The sequence below is a fragment of the Dicentrarchus labrax genome, unplaced genomic scaffold (genome assembly GCF_905237075.1).
Source record: "Dicentrarchus labrax unplaced genomic scaffold, dlabrax2021, whole genome shotgun sequence".
Taxonomy (NCBI): domain Eukaryota; kingdom Metazoa; phylum Chordata; class Actinopteri; family Moronidae; genus Dicentrarchus; species Dicentrarchus labrax.
Genome location: NW_026136711.1, coordinates 23,784,315 through 23,798,761, shown reverse-complemented (window position 1 = coordinate 23,798,761; position 14,447 = coordinate 23,784,315). Strand labels below are relative to the sequence as shown.

Genomic DNA, 14,447 nt, shown 5'->3' with positions numbered 1-14,447 from the left:
AAAGTACAGTCTGAAACTCAAAACTAAAACTGTGCCATAGGACTGGCTGTTTGTATAAGTCATGGTTGACGTTATCACACGATCCTCACAGTTATCACGTAGCTTTCTGTGTTGTGAGCAGCTTTATTTCAACAAAGTGGGTTTTGGCCGTTGGTGTCTCATGTAATGGATCCCATGGATGGAAATGGAGAATCAAAGAAATAAAAGAGAAGGAAGGAAAGAAAAGAGAAGTTGAAAAGATGAACGAGGGACAAGTCAGTGTGTATTGTGTGCGGTGTGTCTGGCACCAAGACTAGACGCCAGGTCAGTCTGCGAACACACACACACACACACACACACACACACACACACACACATGTGTAGGCATTGATTCACACAGTGTGTTGATGTCTGAGGCAGAGGTAACTCTACACCTGCAGAGGAGGGTCTGTGGGCGTCAATGAAAGGCTTCGCCAAGCCTAGGAAGGTAGTCGAGAGGGCAGAGGATCTGTGTGTGTGTGTGTGTGGTGTGTGCTGTCTGTGTTTTGAAAAGAAGGTGAACATATTTGAAATCAGTACTGTTACAAGATCAAAGTAAACATTTCAGCGTGGTGGTGTTACACAGGTTGTGCCTATGGAGCAGAGTAAAAGTTTTTTAAACCATTAAAAGATCATTATTGTCCTCTTTTGAGAGAATATTGCCTTTGCCATCTCAGTGTTTTTAGTCCTGATGCGTTAGCATGACTCAGCCTTCCACTCGTGTACGTCAGATTCAAAACTGATTGAAAGCATCTAATGGTTGGTGAAGAAAAACACTTTTAGAAATGTTTTGGACAAGGTGTAATATTAAAGTAAAGTGCTCCTCTTCACATTTATGTTGGGGAAGCTTTTTCACCCTTTGCAGTTTCAACTCCTGACCACCTGAGCAAATTTCTTTCCAGCACAGGCTTTGGCTATTTACTCTTTCAGGTTAAGGAATCTTCAAGCACCTTCAAATCTATAACTGTGTAGAACAAATGTGTAGCATTTATAGGCATGCACCTCAGTAACAAACACAAAGGACCTCCATAAATACATACAGTTGCTTGTTTTTATTCTATTCTTTATTCTTTTCTCTGTTTTTGTCTTGTGGGTTGACTGTTGTTGTTTACACATTGATTTCAATGAAAGGTAGAAGTGTTAGACATAAGAAAAACATAGGCTTCCCAATATGATACTCAACATGCACCTTGGACCAGTACAGTGATATAAATTGTGTGTTTCAGTTGTATAGACATTACATTTCCTGTTAAATCACCTGGAGATGTCTTTTGTTTATGTTCTGTTTTTTTTTTTTTTTGGTCCAGGTCCTTGACAATTATGAGAGAGAGGGTTTCAACTTCCTGTCCAAGGTTTTTAATTCTTCCCACTCATTCCTGGAAGACCTGACAGGGCTGACCCTGTTGCATCAGGAGACACAGGCTGCAGAGGTAATTCACTCAAATTCACCGGCAAATACCAGCACAGACACACACACACACACACACACAGACACACAGACACACACACACACACACACACACACACACACACATACACACACAACCTGATGCGCTAAGGGACACAGGCCACGGTGTCAACATGTAAATGGATAAAAACACAGTGTCACCCTCTTTTTTTTATGAGAGAAATTGATATTTATGTTTATGTATTTTATACATTTGATGGACAGTTGTTTTGTGTTTTGGAGTAATCTTGTCCATAATAGGGGAAGAGGGGGTGGAGGGTGGTTGGGGTTCCATGGTGCTGGCCATAGCAGCAAACCAAGGAACTTCTGGTGGACAGCAGTGGTGAAGGAGGCCGTCAAGCTAAAGAAGCATTTGGGGCCGGTTTGTTCTCTTCAGTCAGCAGACAGGTATCAGAAGGCCTGTAGGACATTTTTGTGCCCTCAGAAGTGAAAACTTGGGAGCTGAGTTCATGGAGGCTCTGGAGAAAGACTCACAGAGGCTAATCTTAGCCTCCATCTGAGCTGCTCTCAGCAAGGGAGGAGAGCTGCTGACTTAGACAGGGAATACTGTTTGCTGGTAGAAGAAACACTTTAACCAACTTCTAAACCTCACTGATATGCATTGTGAAGGAGACAGAGGACTCGGGGGAAACCTTGTCCATCTTTCTGGCAGAGGGCACTAATAAACACAGAAAGCAAAGCAATTTTGCAAATTTGCAAATTTTCTCTGAGATGCTGTAGGCTCTGGATATTTTTTAATGTTATGGGTTATCAGTTCCCATTTTTAAAAAACGGAGTAGAGCATGTGCTCCAGTTATTGGAGTATCACACTGCTACCTTCCTGGGAAATCTTTTGGTTGGAAATGAGGTTGTGGCTGATTGTGGAGCCTCAGATTCAGCAGGAGTAATGCAGATTCAGTCCTGGTTGTGGAACAATAGACCAGCTCTTCACTCCTGGAAAGATCCTGAATAGCTCACCAAAGTGGGGCCTTTTCTCCAGTTCTCTTTGTGATAGTTAGAATGTTGAGGAAGAGCTGAGGGATAGAGAGTGTCCACTTTGGTCATCTCAGGATTGCAATTCTGCTTTTTGCAGATGATGTAGGATGAAACCAAGTAGGTGAGTCACCTCCAAGTCTCAGACAATCATGTTCAGAAATGGTGGAAATCCTTTGCTACCCCAGGTGAAGTATCTTGGTTGTGTCCATTGGTGAGGAAATGATGAAGTACGACAAGACAAATTGGTGCGGCACTGGGCATGTGTGAGACATATGTAGTGAAGAGGGAACTGAGCTTTAATATTAAACTTGTAGTTTGGCTGCCAATTCATGTGCCTACGGCCAAGACTTCAGGGTGGTAATTGAAAGAATCTGAGCAGAGTGAAGAGCTCTGACATCCAGAAGGAGCTTAGAATGACTGCTCCTTCACATTTAAATGAACCTATTACGGTAGTTCTGGCCTCCTCGGGAAAGTTAGAGTAGTACCTGCGAATGCCTCAGGAGTGGTTGGGCATCCTGGCTGGGGAGAAAGATTTCTGAGCATTCTTGCTTAACCTGTTGCAACCAGGACCTGGACCTGAATAAGGGGCAGAAAATGGATGGCTGAGTAAGTTTTATGACCCTGGGAAATCCATACAAAATTTTTCATATAGTTTCAAAACAACTTTCTGGAAACTAAGGCCTTTTGTAGAAATTTAATTAGTAGGATTTCTCAAATTAAATGTTTAATAGTAGATATACTGTTTTACTTCAAAGGCAGAGATATTTTTCTTCTAATTATTCTGTCGCCATAGCAGCACATTGTAGATGTCTGTGGAACAACGAGCAGCATAAAGTTCCAACAAACATCCAGAATACTTGGTGGTGGTGGAATATGGGTGGTTTTCCTCAAGACTCCCCTCTGACATGAGACAGAGGGAGTGGAGGGAGAGACAGAAAATGAGTGGGTGTGGGGTTGGGTCTGGTCCTGCCAAGCTGTGGGAAAATCCCACGTACTTTCTCCCCAACTCCTACACATAACACACAGATGGAGGAGGGGAGAAGCAAGGGAGCAAGAGGGATATGAGGGAGAAGGGAGTGTAGATAAGAGAAACAGTGGAGGGAGAAAGGACAAGGAGAAGACAGACTGGAGAAAGAAGAGAAAGAAAGTTGTAAAAGGGAAGGAAAGCTGAAGCTAGTGAGGAAGAAAATAATTGAGTTTTTTTCCGTATTTCCCCATCGTCTTACTTACTCTCTATCCCCCTCTCTTAAGCCTCCTTCCTTTCTCTCACTCTTTATCCCTTCCATCTCCTGCTATCAACCTTTACCTCATTCCCTGTCGTTCCCTCTATCTCTTGCGATTGTTCCTTCCCTCTCGATTCTCCCCCCTCTCCCCAGTGAAGTGTGTTGAAGAGTCTGGCGTAGGTCCCTTTCTCTTCAATCAGAAGATGGAGAGATTGTTTTGATTGCTCAGCCCACTAGCGCCAGAAGTCTTAGCGCCTGTTTCCTGTACACAGATTAGCTATTCTAAAACTACTGCACTTGGAGGACGTCCCTTTAAGAGTTTTTTTCCCCCCCCAATTCCAGGAAGGGACAGAGGTTCTTCTCCCGCTCGTGAAAGCATATTATTACTTATTTCATGCGGGAACCCACTAGAAACAGGCCTGTGGCTCCTTTCGGGTCCATATTCCATATTTTAAGAAGTACTGGCCCGAAATTAGGGGTTTTAAGGGTCCTTAAAAGGTCCCTCCTGAGTCATCACTGGATGGTGATTATCACTGGATGGTGATTATCACTTCCAGTGGCTTTTTTAATGACCTAACTCTCTTGTAGAGGGTTTAGGTTTACCTAAAAGAGAGCCCTTTATCATCACTAACAATGTTTGCATTTTTCCTGTGTCCCTTTGTTTACAAGTCAGACGTACTGTAGGTCTCTGATTTTTAAACTGTGTGTCAGTCCAGTGTTTGATTAGGAACATAATGGAATTGGTCATATATTACAAAATGTTTGGGCATGGATTACAGTGGGCTTAAATAACTTATTCTTTTTATTTTTACATTGTTATCTTTCCCTAAAGCATGGTACTCAATTCATTACAGGCTGTGTGTATCTGTGTGTGTTTTCGTGCGTTCAAGTGTATGTAACCATTCTAAACTATAATCTACGTCACCAGATAGCAGTACTATGTACTTATGGCCTATTTTGGGCGAGTTTGTAACCTGAGAACTACTTTTTATGCGGTCACCACAGGGTTTTGGGGGAGTTCAAGTTCGGTAAAAGTTTAGACTGACTGAAAGCTATGTGTGTGCATGTCTTTTGTGCGTGTGTGAGCATGCACAAATCAGTGTGAATGGCTTCTTTATGAGATCAGTCCTATTGGGATTTCATACTCTGGTAGGAACATGGCAGTGTGGAAAATGTACTATAAATCTGACGTCTGGCAAATTAGTTACATGTTTTTGAAAGTTTGTTGAACATTTGTTTTAGCATACAACACACTGTATCTGTCTAGCCTCATGAGACCATTCATGTTTGTGGCAAGGAAAATCAAACATTACAAACTCTCATTTTTAAATATTTATAACATGATCTGTTCTTGTACTGGATTTGTCTCCTTTTACTGTACAATTTGGTATGACCAGTTTCTCCTTGTATACTGCAGTCTTTGTCACTGTTACCTCCACCACACTCAGAGTGTAAGGCCTCAGTATTCTTCAAACAATGTGCTTGTCAGATTGTCTAACGGGGTCAGAGGCCTCCTTACCGGCGGCAACATTTTTTGTAACTTTCCAAAACAGACTATCTGAGACCTCCCAAGATAAATTAAGTTGTTTCAACAAATTTCACTTTAGTGGCTGTAGTAAATATGACTCATGACTGATTTGTACGGGTTTTGGAAGGCACAGACAAATGATGTCGTGAAATGATGACAGAAAACACTTATCAGGGAGTGAGGGGAGAGAGGGGAAAGAGGGGAGAGAGATCAGGGAGGCGTTGTGATGCAGCCAGGAGGAGGCTATGACAGCAGGCTCCGAGTGTGGTCATTTGTAATAGGTATAAGCAATTTTCTAGGTATGAGCACGTTGGAGGACCTAGCTTGTTTGATGTATACTCAAGTCTTCAGACTACCACATGTCACTGCTGCCATGCCTTTTTTTCCGTTCCCTTTTCACTTGTCATGTGGTTGGTTTGCTAACCCAGTTTGGGAGTAGATTAGAACCAGGTTGGCCCATTCAGATTGACTCCCAAGGTACGTTCAACCCTTATCACCGCGTTGGTCTAAAAGGGATATTAGAAGGGTTATCTGTCTTACTTTCAATTAACAACCATTTTGCGAACTATGTGTAGTGTAGAAATGGGTTAGCATGTCAGAAGAGAGTATTGTGTTGGCTGATTGGCCTTCCTGAATGTAACCTCGCTGTAGAGGGCTGGGTTGAACAAATCCACACAAACACTCAAAGAGCCTGAAAGGAAATGAGTGTCTGTACTGTACAGGATGCTGTACCTCTCGCCCACCCACTGTCTTTGGCTTGGCAGATTAAGTTATGTAAAATACTGTATATATTCATCCATACAGGCGCATATAGGAGGCAGGCTAATATGTATTATATAAGATGTATTGTTCCTGGTTCTTTCAGGGAGAAACATAAAGTAGTTATAATCCAATTGTAAGATTTCAGCCTTTAGAAAATACCCTACCACTGTTGTTTAGGAAACACATTGTCACCCATGCCATGCTATAAAGTAAGTTAGTTTCAACAATTTAATACATCAGATAAGTGAATTTTATAAACGAGTGAGTGATTATTGTATTTTTCCCAGTGCCACCATACTTGCTTTTATGTGATATCAAAGGAAGCCCATAAGCCCATGATCATTGCTCATTCTTCATACTGAATATTCCCGTCATCATTTTCAGTCAGCAGTGCCATTTTCCTGCGTGTAAGTGTGTGTTCCCACACAGAGTAATCTGTCTAAATGTGAATGCCCCATACAGAGGATGTGTGACCCTCTCAGCACAAAGGGTCTTTCTGCAGAGTTCATGTTCCACTCCCTTCCACCTACTCCAACCGGCACTGCCAGTAAGTCACAAGATAAAGACGTTTACGCTGAACTTAGAGAAGAATGTGTCACTTGTCACACTTTTTTGCTTGTTTTGGTTTGATCTTGTGACATGATTTTTTATGAGTCTCATTTGAATAAAGTGACGGCTACTCCTACAAAGTGATTAACACAAAATTGTAATATGTATGTCAAACTCAGCTAAATTTAAAACATTTTATTATTCAGTACAGGAGTATCCTTTGAATGATATGATTTTATCCCATTAAAACTGGGTAACGCAGAGAGAGTTTACGTATTTTGTGGATTTAGTTATGAAATAACACTTTTGAGGGTGTAACCTGTGTTTGGTCAACATCGTCCTCTCCCTCGTATTTTGAAATGAAATCACTGTAAAATTACATCAATCCCTACTTAACAATATGGAACCTTCCTGGAAGTTTCCACATCCAGGACTCCTTGGGGTCTGAGGCCCCCAATTTGTTTTTTAGCTGATACTCGAGATATCCACGGCAACTTATCATGACTTCAGTGTCTTGCTCAAGAACAGGTCAATAAGACACATTTACAGTTGGGAGTATCAAACACATGATAATTAAGTTTCAGGGCAACCCTATTTGCTAAATGTTTTGCTCTGACATTGTTAAGATAACCTTTGTCTTGATAAAAATACTTGACACAGTCCTCTTTTTGGCCTCATTCCAGCACACAAAGGCAGTGCTCAGTAAAATATAGACACCTGTGTTTCTCCAAATCTGTGTGTTTGGCTGTCTGATAACAGTCTGTACGCCATCAAAAGCCACAAATCATCACCTTTAGTCATGCTAATGCCTCGAAGGAGCAGAGGCTACCCAACCACCCACGCTCGGCCCTGCTCTGGCCTGTGCTTCCCTACGTAAAACAGTGTGCTGGCGATAAAGTTGATTTAGTTATGTTGGCTCATCACCCAGCAGCTTGGAAAACACACAAGCGCGAGCATGTACATACACAAACACACACAGTTACATAGACTCTCTCCTCTCACCAGTCACATTCTCTTTTCCTCTTTTCTCTCTCTCTCTCTCTCGCTTTCTCACCCTCACATAAACGCACACACACAAACTTGAGCGTCAGAGGGCCCCATGTATGTCAGAGCTTTATCCAAACACAGCTACGGTTGCTACATGCTACAATTATTACCAGATGGACTCGGGGAAAACATATTAAGTCTGCTTTTTCATTAGCACACTGCGCACCCTCCAGTGAGCCTGAGTGATGGAGAGAGACAGAGAAAGAGAGAGAGAAAATGGGGAACAAGAGTGAGAAAGACATTTCAAAAGGCGTAATTAATTTCAAATCGCACACCCTTGTCGACCACTGTCTCTGAATGGTTGCGTACTTCCATTTTCATCCCTTAATTTTAAAGTACCGTGAAATCAAAAATGATTTCTTGTGTTGCTATGTTTTCAAAACAGCCAGTTTTATGTCTGTTTATCAAAGTCCCACCCTTTTCTTCTTCCCAATCTTACTCTTGTAGGGGAGTATAAAGACATTTTGTGAAATTAACAGAATGGGTTCCACCCCTCCAAAATGTACAACCTTACCTTTGGCACTACAACTAGCACTAATTTATCAGCTATTATAGTCTATTTACAAAAATGTATTTTTTAAGCCATTTATCAAAATGCCTAATGTTCATTGGTTACATCCTCAGAAATATCATTGTTAATTAAATATCAACTTAGATTAACCATGGAATATGAAGATGTCACCTTGGGCTTCTTAAATCGTGGTAAAGTTTCATAATTTTATGTCATTTTATAGACGATTAAAAAATGAATCCAAAAGTAAAACCATTACTAGCTGCAGCCTAAATGTCAAACATATGCATACAACAAAAACAAACATACAGTATGTTGCATTGCACATGCATGAGATGTGAACATGCCTCCTTTGCACTCTCTTCCCTTGCCCTGTAAATGGGTTTTATGTTCAAGACAAGCTATTCTCAATTACAGAGTTAAGGTTAATGTCACTCTAAAGTCTTTTGTGCCTTTTGAATTCTCAAATACAGTCCCTCTCAGCACTAATGTCCTGACCCGACATCTCATTTTAAGCAGAAACATGTCAAACCACAGGATTTTGTATTCAGTTTAGCACACAATAAATGATAGTTTTCATGTGTCAGTTTTCTTGGAACTATATTTCAGCATTAGGGACCGGTAAAATACCATATATCATTTTGTTTCCTCACACACGTATGTCAGTGTCGTCATGTATCACTGATACTAAGCACGTGTGTATTTATGTCCCGTATGTATGGCAGCTATGCCTGCTTGACATCAAATGCACTGCTAATTATAAATGTGTGCTCTACTTGCAGGGATGCATGTCAGCTATGTACAGATACATCACACCTCCTATCCTTCCTCTCTGTGCATAGTTTCTCCCTCTACATATACATTCAGCACTATACATAGTTAGTCTAAATCTCCCTAGTTCGTTACAGGCTAAATTCAGGAGCTTTGTGTCAGTCAGTGGCTTGACTCTTAACCTTGCTTGCTAACCTTCCTAACCCTCTCCTGAGTCTTTGAAGGTTTCTTTCCATTGTGGATGTGTGTATATTTGGTAGTACAGATTCCTGGATATATTTGTGAATACTTATTTACCTGACAACTGTCCTGACTCTTGGTTCTCCAGATTTTTTACTAACTTCTTAAAGTTATTATTCTCTTGTTTGGGTAAAGGTTTGTATTCATGTGATTCTGGTGGTCCTAGTAGATAATGTCATTTTTGTTAGTCCTCTTTGTCTTTTCATGCCTCTTTTTCAACTTTCTAGTGAACATTTCTTCATTAGCTATCTGTGGTAATATGGTAATAGAGTCTTATGCTTCCATAATATACACTCAAACTACATGTACACAAAGCCTTTCCTGGTGACCACTGACAAACACATTCAAGCACGTTTCTGGCTTATCATTCCCTTTAAGTATAACTTATTGAAATAATTTGCAATTTGTAGTTAAAAATTATAATTGGCCTATATCTTGAAATAACAAAACATAGATTAGATGTTTTATATATCCCCTTCTGGTCTGTATTGCTCCTGAACAACAGAGGGTAGACAAATCATCTGTTAAATAACACACATTCTGTGTCGGGGCAGATATTCACTTAGGTCAGGTGGGCCAGCTATGTCATCATTCCTTTAATCCCCTCCACCCTCCCTGTTTCGGTAGCTGAGGTAACATGAGCCTCAGAGCTAGCATAGCCGCTTAGTGTCCCCCTTATTACAGGTTGCTATCTTCAGCAAAATACCAGTCAAATATAAATACCCAGGATGCATACAGTATAAAACACACTAATATTTTAGTATGCAGTCAATGATGTATTCTGTTCTTTTGTCTCATTTCGTCACCATAAGAAGCTCAATTTATATTATTTTTAACTCCACTTCTCCCTGGATTTGTGACTTATTAGGTTACCTGTGCCCTACTTTTAGTTTTGCACTATATTTAAGTTTTTCTTTTTTTTCCAACAGAGATTAAACAGATGAAGAGAGTAGTGTGTAGAATAGCAGGTGATAAGATCTGAACCTCTTTAGAAAGCACATTACTCCACTTCACAGGGTTACTACTTTGGTGGGCTGTATATTATTAATACACTTGTGTGCAGGGCTGGAGCCGGTGAAGAGTTGTACTGTAGGTGGGGGGCAAAGGGGAGGCATTGGCACCCAGGACAGCTGTCTCACATCTTGAGCCCAAAGAGGTTTAATTCAGAATTATCAATCATTAATCTTAGGGGAGTTATTTTCATAAGTCATAAATAGGACCCATATAGCCAACTTTTCCCTCACTACATGGGAAAACCTACAGTGGCCCTGCTCCTATACATGGCCTCTCCTCCCCGGCGCCAGCCAGTCCAGAGTGATGCCTTCTTCTGGCCTGGCAGCTGGCTGTATGCATGGGCAGACAGACAGATGACCGGGTTGCGACAGACTGAGTAGTTGTCTAGTCGTCCGTGTTTAGCTCCTACTCTTCTTCCTCTTCGGTAGCTTTTAACGTATCTGTGTCAGCATTGCACTTTTAGAAAGGACTTTCACCTCCGAAAGCTCCACTCACACATCATGAGGGTCATTTTGCTACAGAGGCTTATCATCTTATGTATGCAGCTCAATATGAGACTGCATTCTTTAATGTGGACATCATGATATAAAAGATAAAAATATATGCATTTTTTATAATCATCAACATTGTACATCCTGTGTGTCTCTCCACCATGAATGTGAGGGATTCCAAAATAGTTTCAGCACCATAGAACCATGAATGTTAGGTTAGTTTTTTTTTGTTTTTAAGATTATTTGTGTTGTCTGACATTTTCTTGTTCTTCTGACAATGAAATGCAGAAAAAAAAAAAGTTCACTATTTAAGAAAATGGAACAAGACTAAATTAATAATTGTTGTCAATTCCCTAGCGCTGTAGTTCTCACAACAAACTGTGTGTTCAGACAAAACATCCTAGTGTTAAAAAAAATCCAAGGGCTCTGTTGATAAGGGCATGTTGTTACAGGTACCGGTGTCAAGTGTGTTCCAGTAATCCTGGGTTGAGAAATAGATGATTTTTAAGGCTTATCAGACAGTAAAAAACTAGACTATAGTTTACAATACTATGAGGAGGGATTTTTATGACTCTGGGGAGATGTCATGCTGGCATTCATTATATCATTTATATGATAGATATACTGCATAATCAAGAATGTGCACTTGCACTTATTTAATTTGCCAATGCAGTGCCTTTCCGGATGACTTCCCATTGCGGTAAAAGATGAGCCAGTTTCGACTTTTTTGCCATGCAACCCTGCGAGTCCTCTGCAGCAGCACGGCTGCTGTGCCAACCCAGTGGTCTCATTGAAATAAATGAGGCTGCATTTATGCAGTGCTGTTGACTAAATTACTTTAATACTTGAATGCTAAGCATATTGTGTACCAAGGTGTACAAAAACATGACAGTAGTCCTTTTGAAGGTAGCATAACATATAATAATGCCATCTTCCTTGGTCAGTAGAAATGGTATTTGACATTGTCTTTATATTTATAGAAGATTTTAAAATAATTAAAATGTGTGTTTTATGAATAGATGGGGTTTTAGTTCAGTTTTACTGAAAAAAAAATAAATCCCACCACTGCTACACAGGGAATTTAAAGATAGTTTGAAGATGCTGAATGCTGAATTTGAAGGAGGATTAGCTGGCTGACTTTATCGTTGACGTCATGTGTGCCACCTGTATCCCCCTGTATACACTTAGAGAGTTGATAAATCATTTCATTGAAATCCCAGGAAGTAAACGTTACCAGTATGTGAGTCACACACTGTGTCCTGTTAATGCTCTATTGTTTCATAGACTAAAATTTACATGGTGTGTTTAAGTCTGTCAGCTGAGTACAGTGTACATGATGAGTGTAAGTAAATTATTCCAAAATGTAATTTGTTGCTTTCCTGTTTCTGTCAGTGCTTACACACAACTTCTTGTATGCACAAAGTAGGTAAGATTTACATTGACATAAGCATTCAGCCACTGAACTGTACAGAAAAACGCTCCAGCTGCATTAAAGACAGAGATAAGAGCCAGCCCTGTGTGTGTGTGTGTGTGTGTGTGTGTGTGTGTGTGTGTGTGTGTGTGTGTGTGTGTGTGTGTGTGTGTGTGTGTGTGTGTGTGTGTGTGTGTGTGTGTGTGTGTGTGTGTGTGTCCGTGTGTGTGTGTCCGTGTGTGTGTGTCCGTGTGTGTGTCCGCTTGTGCTTGTCTGAATCTTATATAGCCTAATTCTAGCCTGCCTGGCTGGTCACAGGTAATCTGCCCTGGAGCTCTGGCCTGAAAAAGAAATACACACACAAACACACACACAGAATGTGCATCTGGCCAATGCCAGTTCTTATCTTTTCCCCTGATGCTGCTCTGTCCAGCACATGGAAGACAGTGATAGCATCAAGCCCCTGGTTCAGATAATTACTCACACAGAAACACACACACAGAAATAATACATGTACATGTGTATATGCACATATGCATGTTTCCGTGTGTTTCTATCCTGTTTGTGTTTGTTCCCCTTTTATTCTGACAAACACTTTTGCTCATATACACACGTTTGTGACTGGCATAATTTCCTTTGACCTCATTTTCATGTCAGAAATCAGAATCTCAGTTTTCACCACCGCCATGTTTCTACAGTCGCCCAGAACAGACAAAACAAACACTGGCCTTTCACATTTTTTGCGAGTTTCGTGGCCACTGTAGTTTCTCTTACACATTCACAGCCTGTTGTCATTCTTCACCCCTAGATGCACCAAAACCTTTTAAGCAAAATAAAATAGAGACTGCATCCTGTACGGAATGTGTAAATACTCTGTGGCACTCATTATTGAAACCAAAGGAAAAAAAATGAAACAAAACTAGTATTATTATTATTTACTATTCAGGGACATCTGAATGTAGCCTATTGAGCTGCAGGGATCCCAAATTGGCCAGTAGGAAGCTGGCTGTATGATTGAATTTCCATACAGCCATCAGCTCTTCCAAAACATCTGTCACAGGTACCGTCTCCAAAGTGTTAAAACGTAAAGTTTGGTTCATTGTGTGAAGAAGAAGTTGTTGTCAGTGATTGATTCACTGACTGAATAAGTCTTTGTAATGAAAGACTGTGACTGTCTGGTGTTCTTAGCATCAGATCAAAAGATTGCCCCGACTGTGGTTTACTAGGCACTTTGCCTTCTTTTCTCCTGTGAACTCCTGTGTGTGTGTGGGGGGGTGTGTGTGTGTGGGGGGTGTGTGTGTGTGTGTGTGTGTGTGTGTGTGTGTGTGTGTGTGTGTGTGTGTGTGTGTGTGTGTGTGTGTGTGTGTGTGTGTGTGTGTGTGTGTGTGTGTGTGTGTGTGTGTGTGTGTGTGTGTGTGTGTGTGTGTGTGTGTGTGTGTGTGTGTGTGTGTGTGTGTGTGTGTGGTGTGGTGTGGTGTGGTGTGGTGTGTGTCGGGGCTTGTTGCTTGATAAAGACTGGTTTGTTTGAATGTTATTTGCTCTCAGTCCTTTTGAGAACTGAGACCTTGTAAAACAACAGAGACAGAAAGAGAAACTTTCATAATTTTTAGTCCCATGTCAGAGTGTGTGTGTGTGTCTGTTTGTGTATGTGTGTGAGTGTTTGTATGTGTCATGCATGCACACACGCTGTGTATATGTGCCCATGGGGCCCTACTAGTGTTTGATTGCTCCTCTGACCTCACGTCAGTTGGCTTTGACTCACAGTTCTAATTAAACCTAGGGCAGGTCTGAACTGGCTGCACACACACCCTCTGAAGTTTATCTGTTATTGCCATTTGGTTAGTTGCACGCTCAAAGCGGTTCATTAGGTAGGGTTTATACTGGTTGCACACACACGCACACGCTAATGCCTCTCCAGAAGCAACAGCAACCAAACTAAATGGAGACTTCATGCTGTTAAGGACTTTTATTTGACTGACTTGTAGAAATCACCCTCACTACAGTCATAAATAAGAATAAATAAAATGTCATAATTGGGTTATTTGGAAAATGATTCAAAACTGCGTGTCTACACTATGTTTCACTATATAGTTAATTTTGTGACATTTTTACCCATTTTTTAACAAGTTCGAGACACTTGTGGCGTTATGAAACACTTGTATGACTCAGAAAATGTCCTGATAACCTGCTCCAGTATACAGGAAATGTGTCAGAGGGAAATGGGGACCAGGGGGAGATACAGTGGGAGAGAGGAAGAGGGAAGGGAAGAGGGAGAGGGAGATGGGGACTGACAGATTAAGTGAGAGAAAAAACAGAAAAACAGAGCAAGGCAGATGGAGCAAGAGAAAATCCAAACTTTAAAGAGAGAAGAGGATACAAGAGAGGGGTTGATGTGTCAGTTGTTTGACAAAGAAAGTTAGCAGTACCTCAAAAGTGAGG

The 14,447-nt window shown here is 40.9% G+C and overlaps 1 protein-coding gene across 2 annotated transcripts in view; it reads left to right on the top strand.

Annotated features, from left to right (window-relative positions):
• The window catches only part of atg7 (ATG7 autophagy related 7 homolog (S. cerevisiae)), a 66,818-nt gene that overhangs the window by 34,703 nt on the left and 17,668 nt on the right, over positions 1–14,447 (top strand). For both annotated transcript variants that reach the window (XM_051416339.1, XM_051416338.1), the window contains exon 18: positions 1,326–1,448. In XM_051416339.1, coding sequence (XP_051272299.1) covers positions 1,326–1,448 — 123 coding nt within the window. The remainder of the gene's footprint in view (positions 1–1,325; positions 1,449–14,447) is intronic.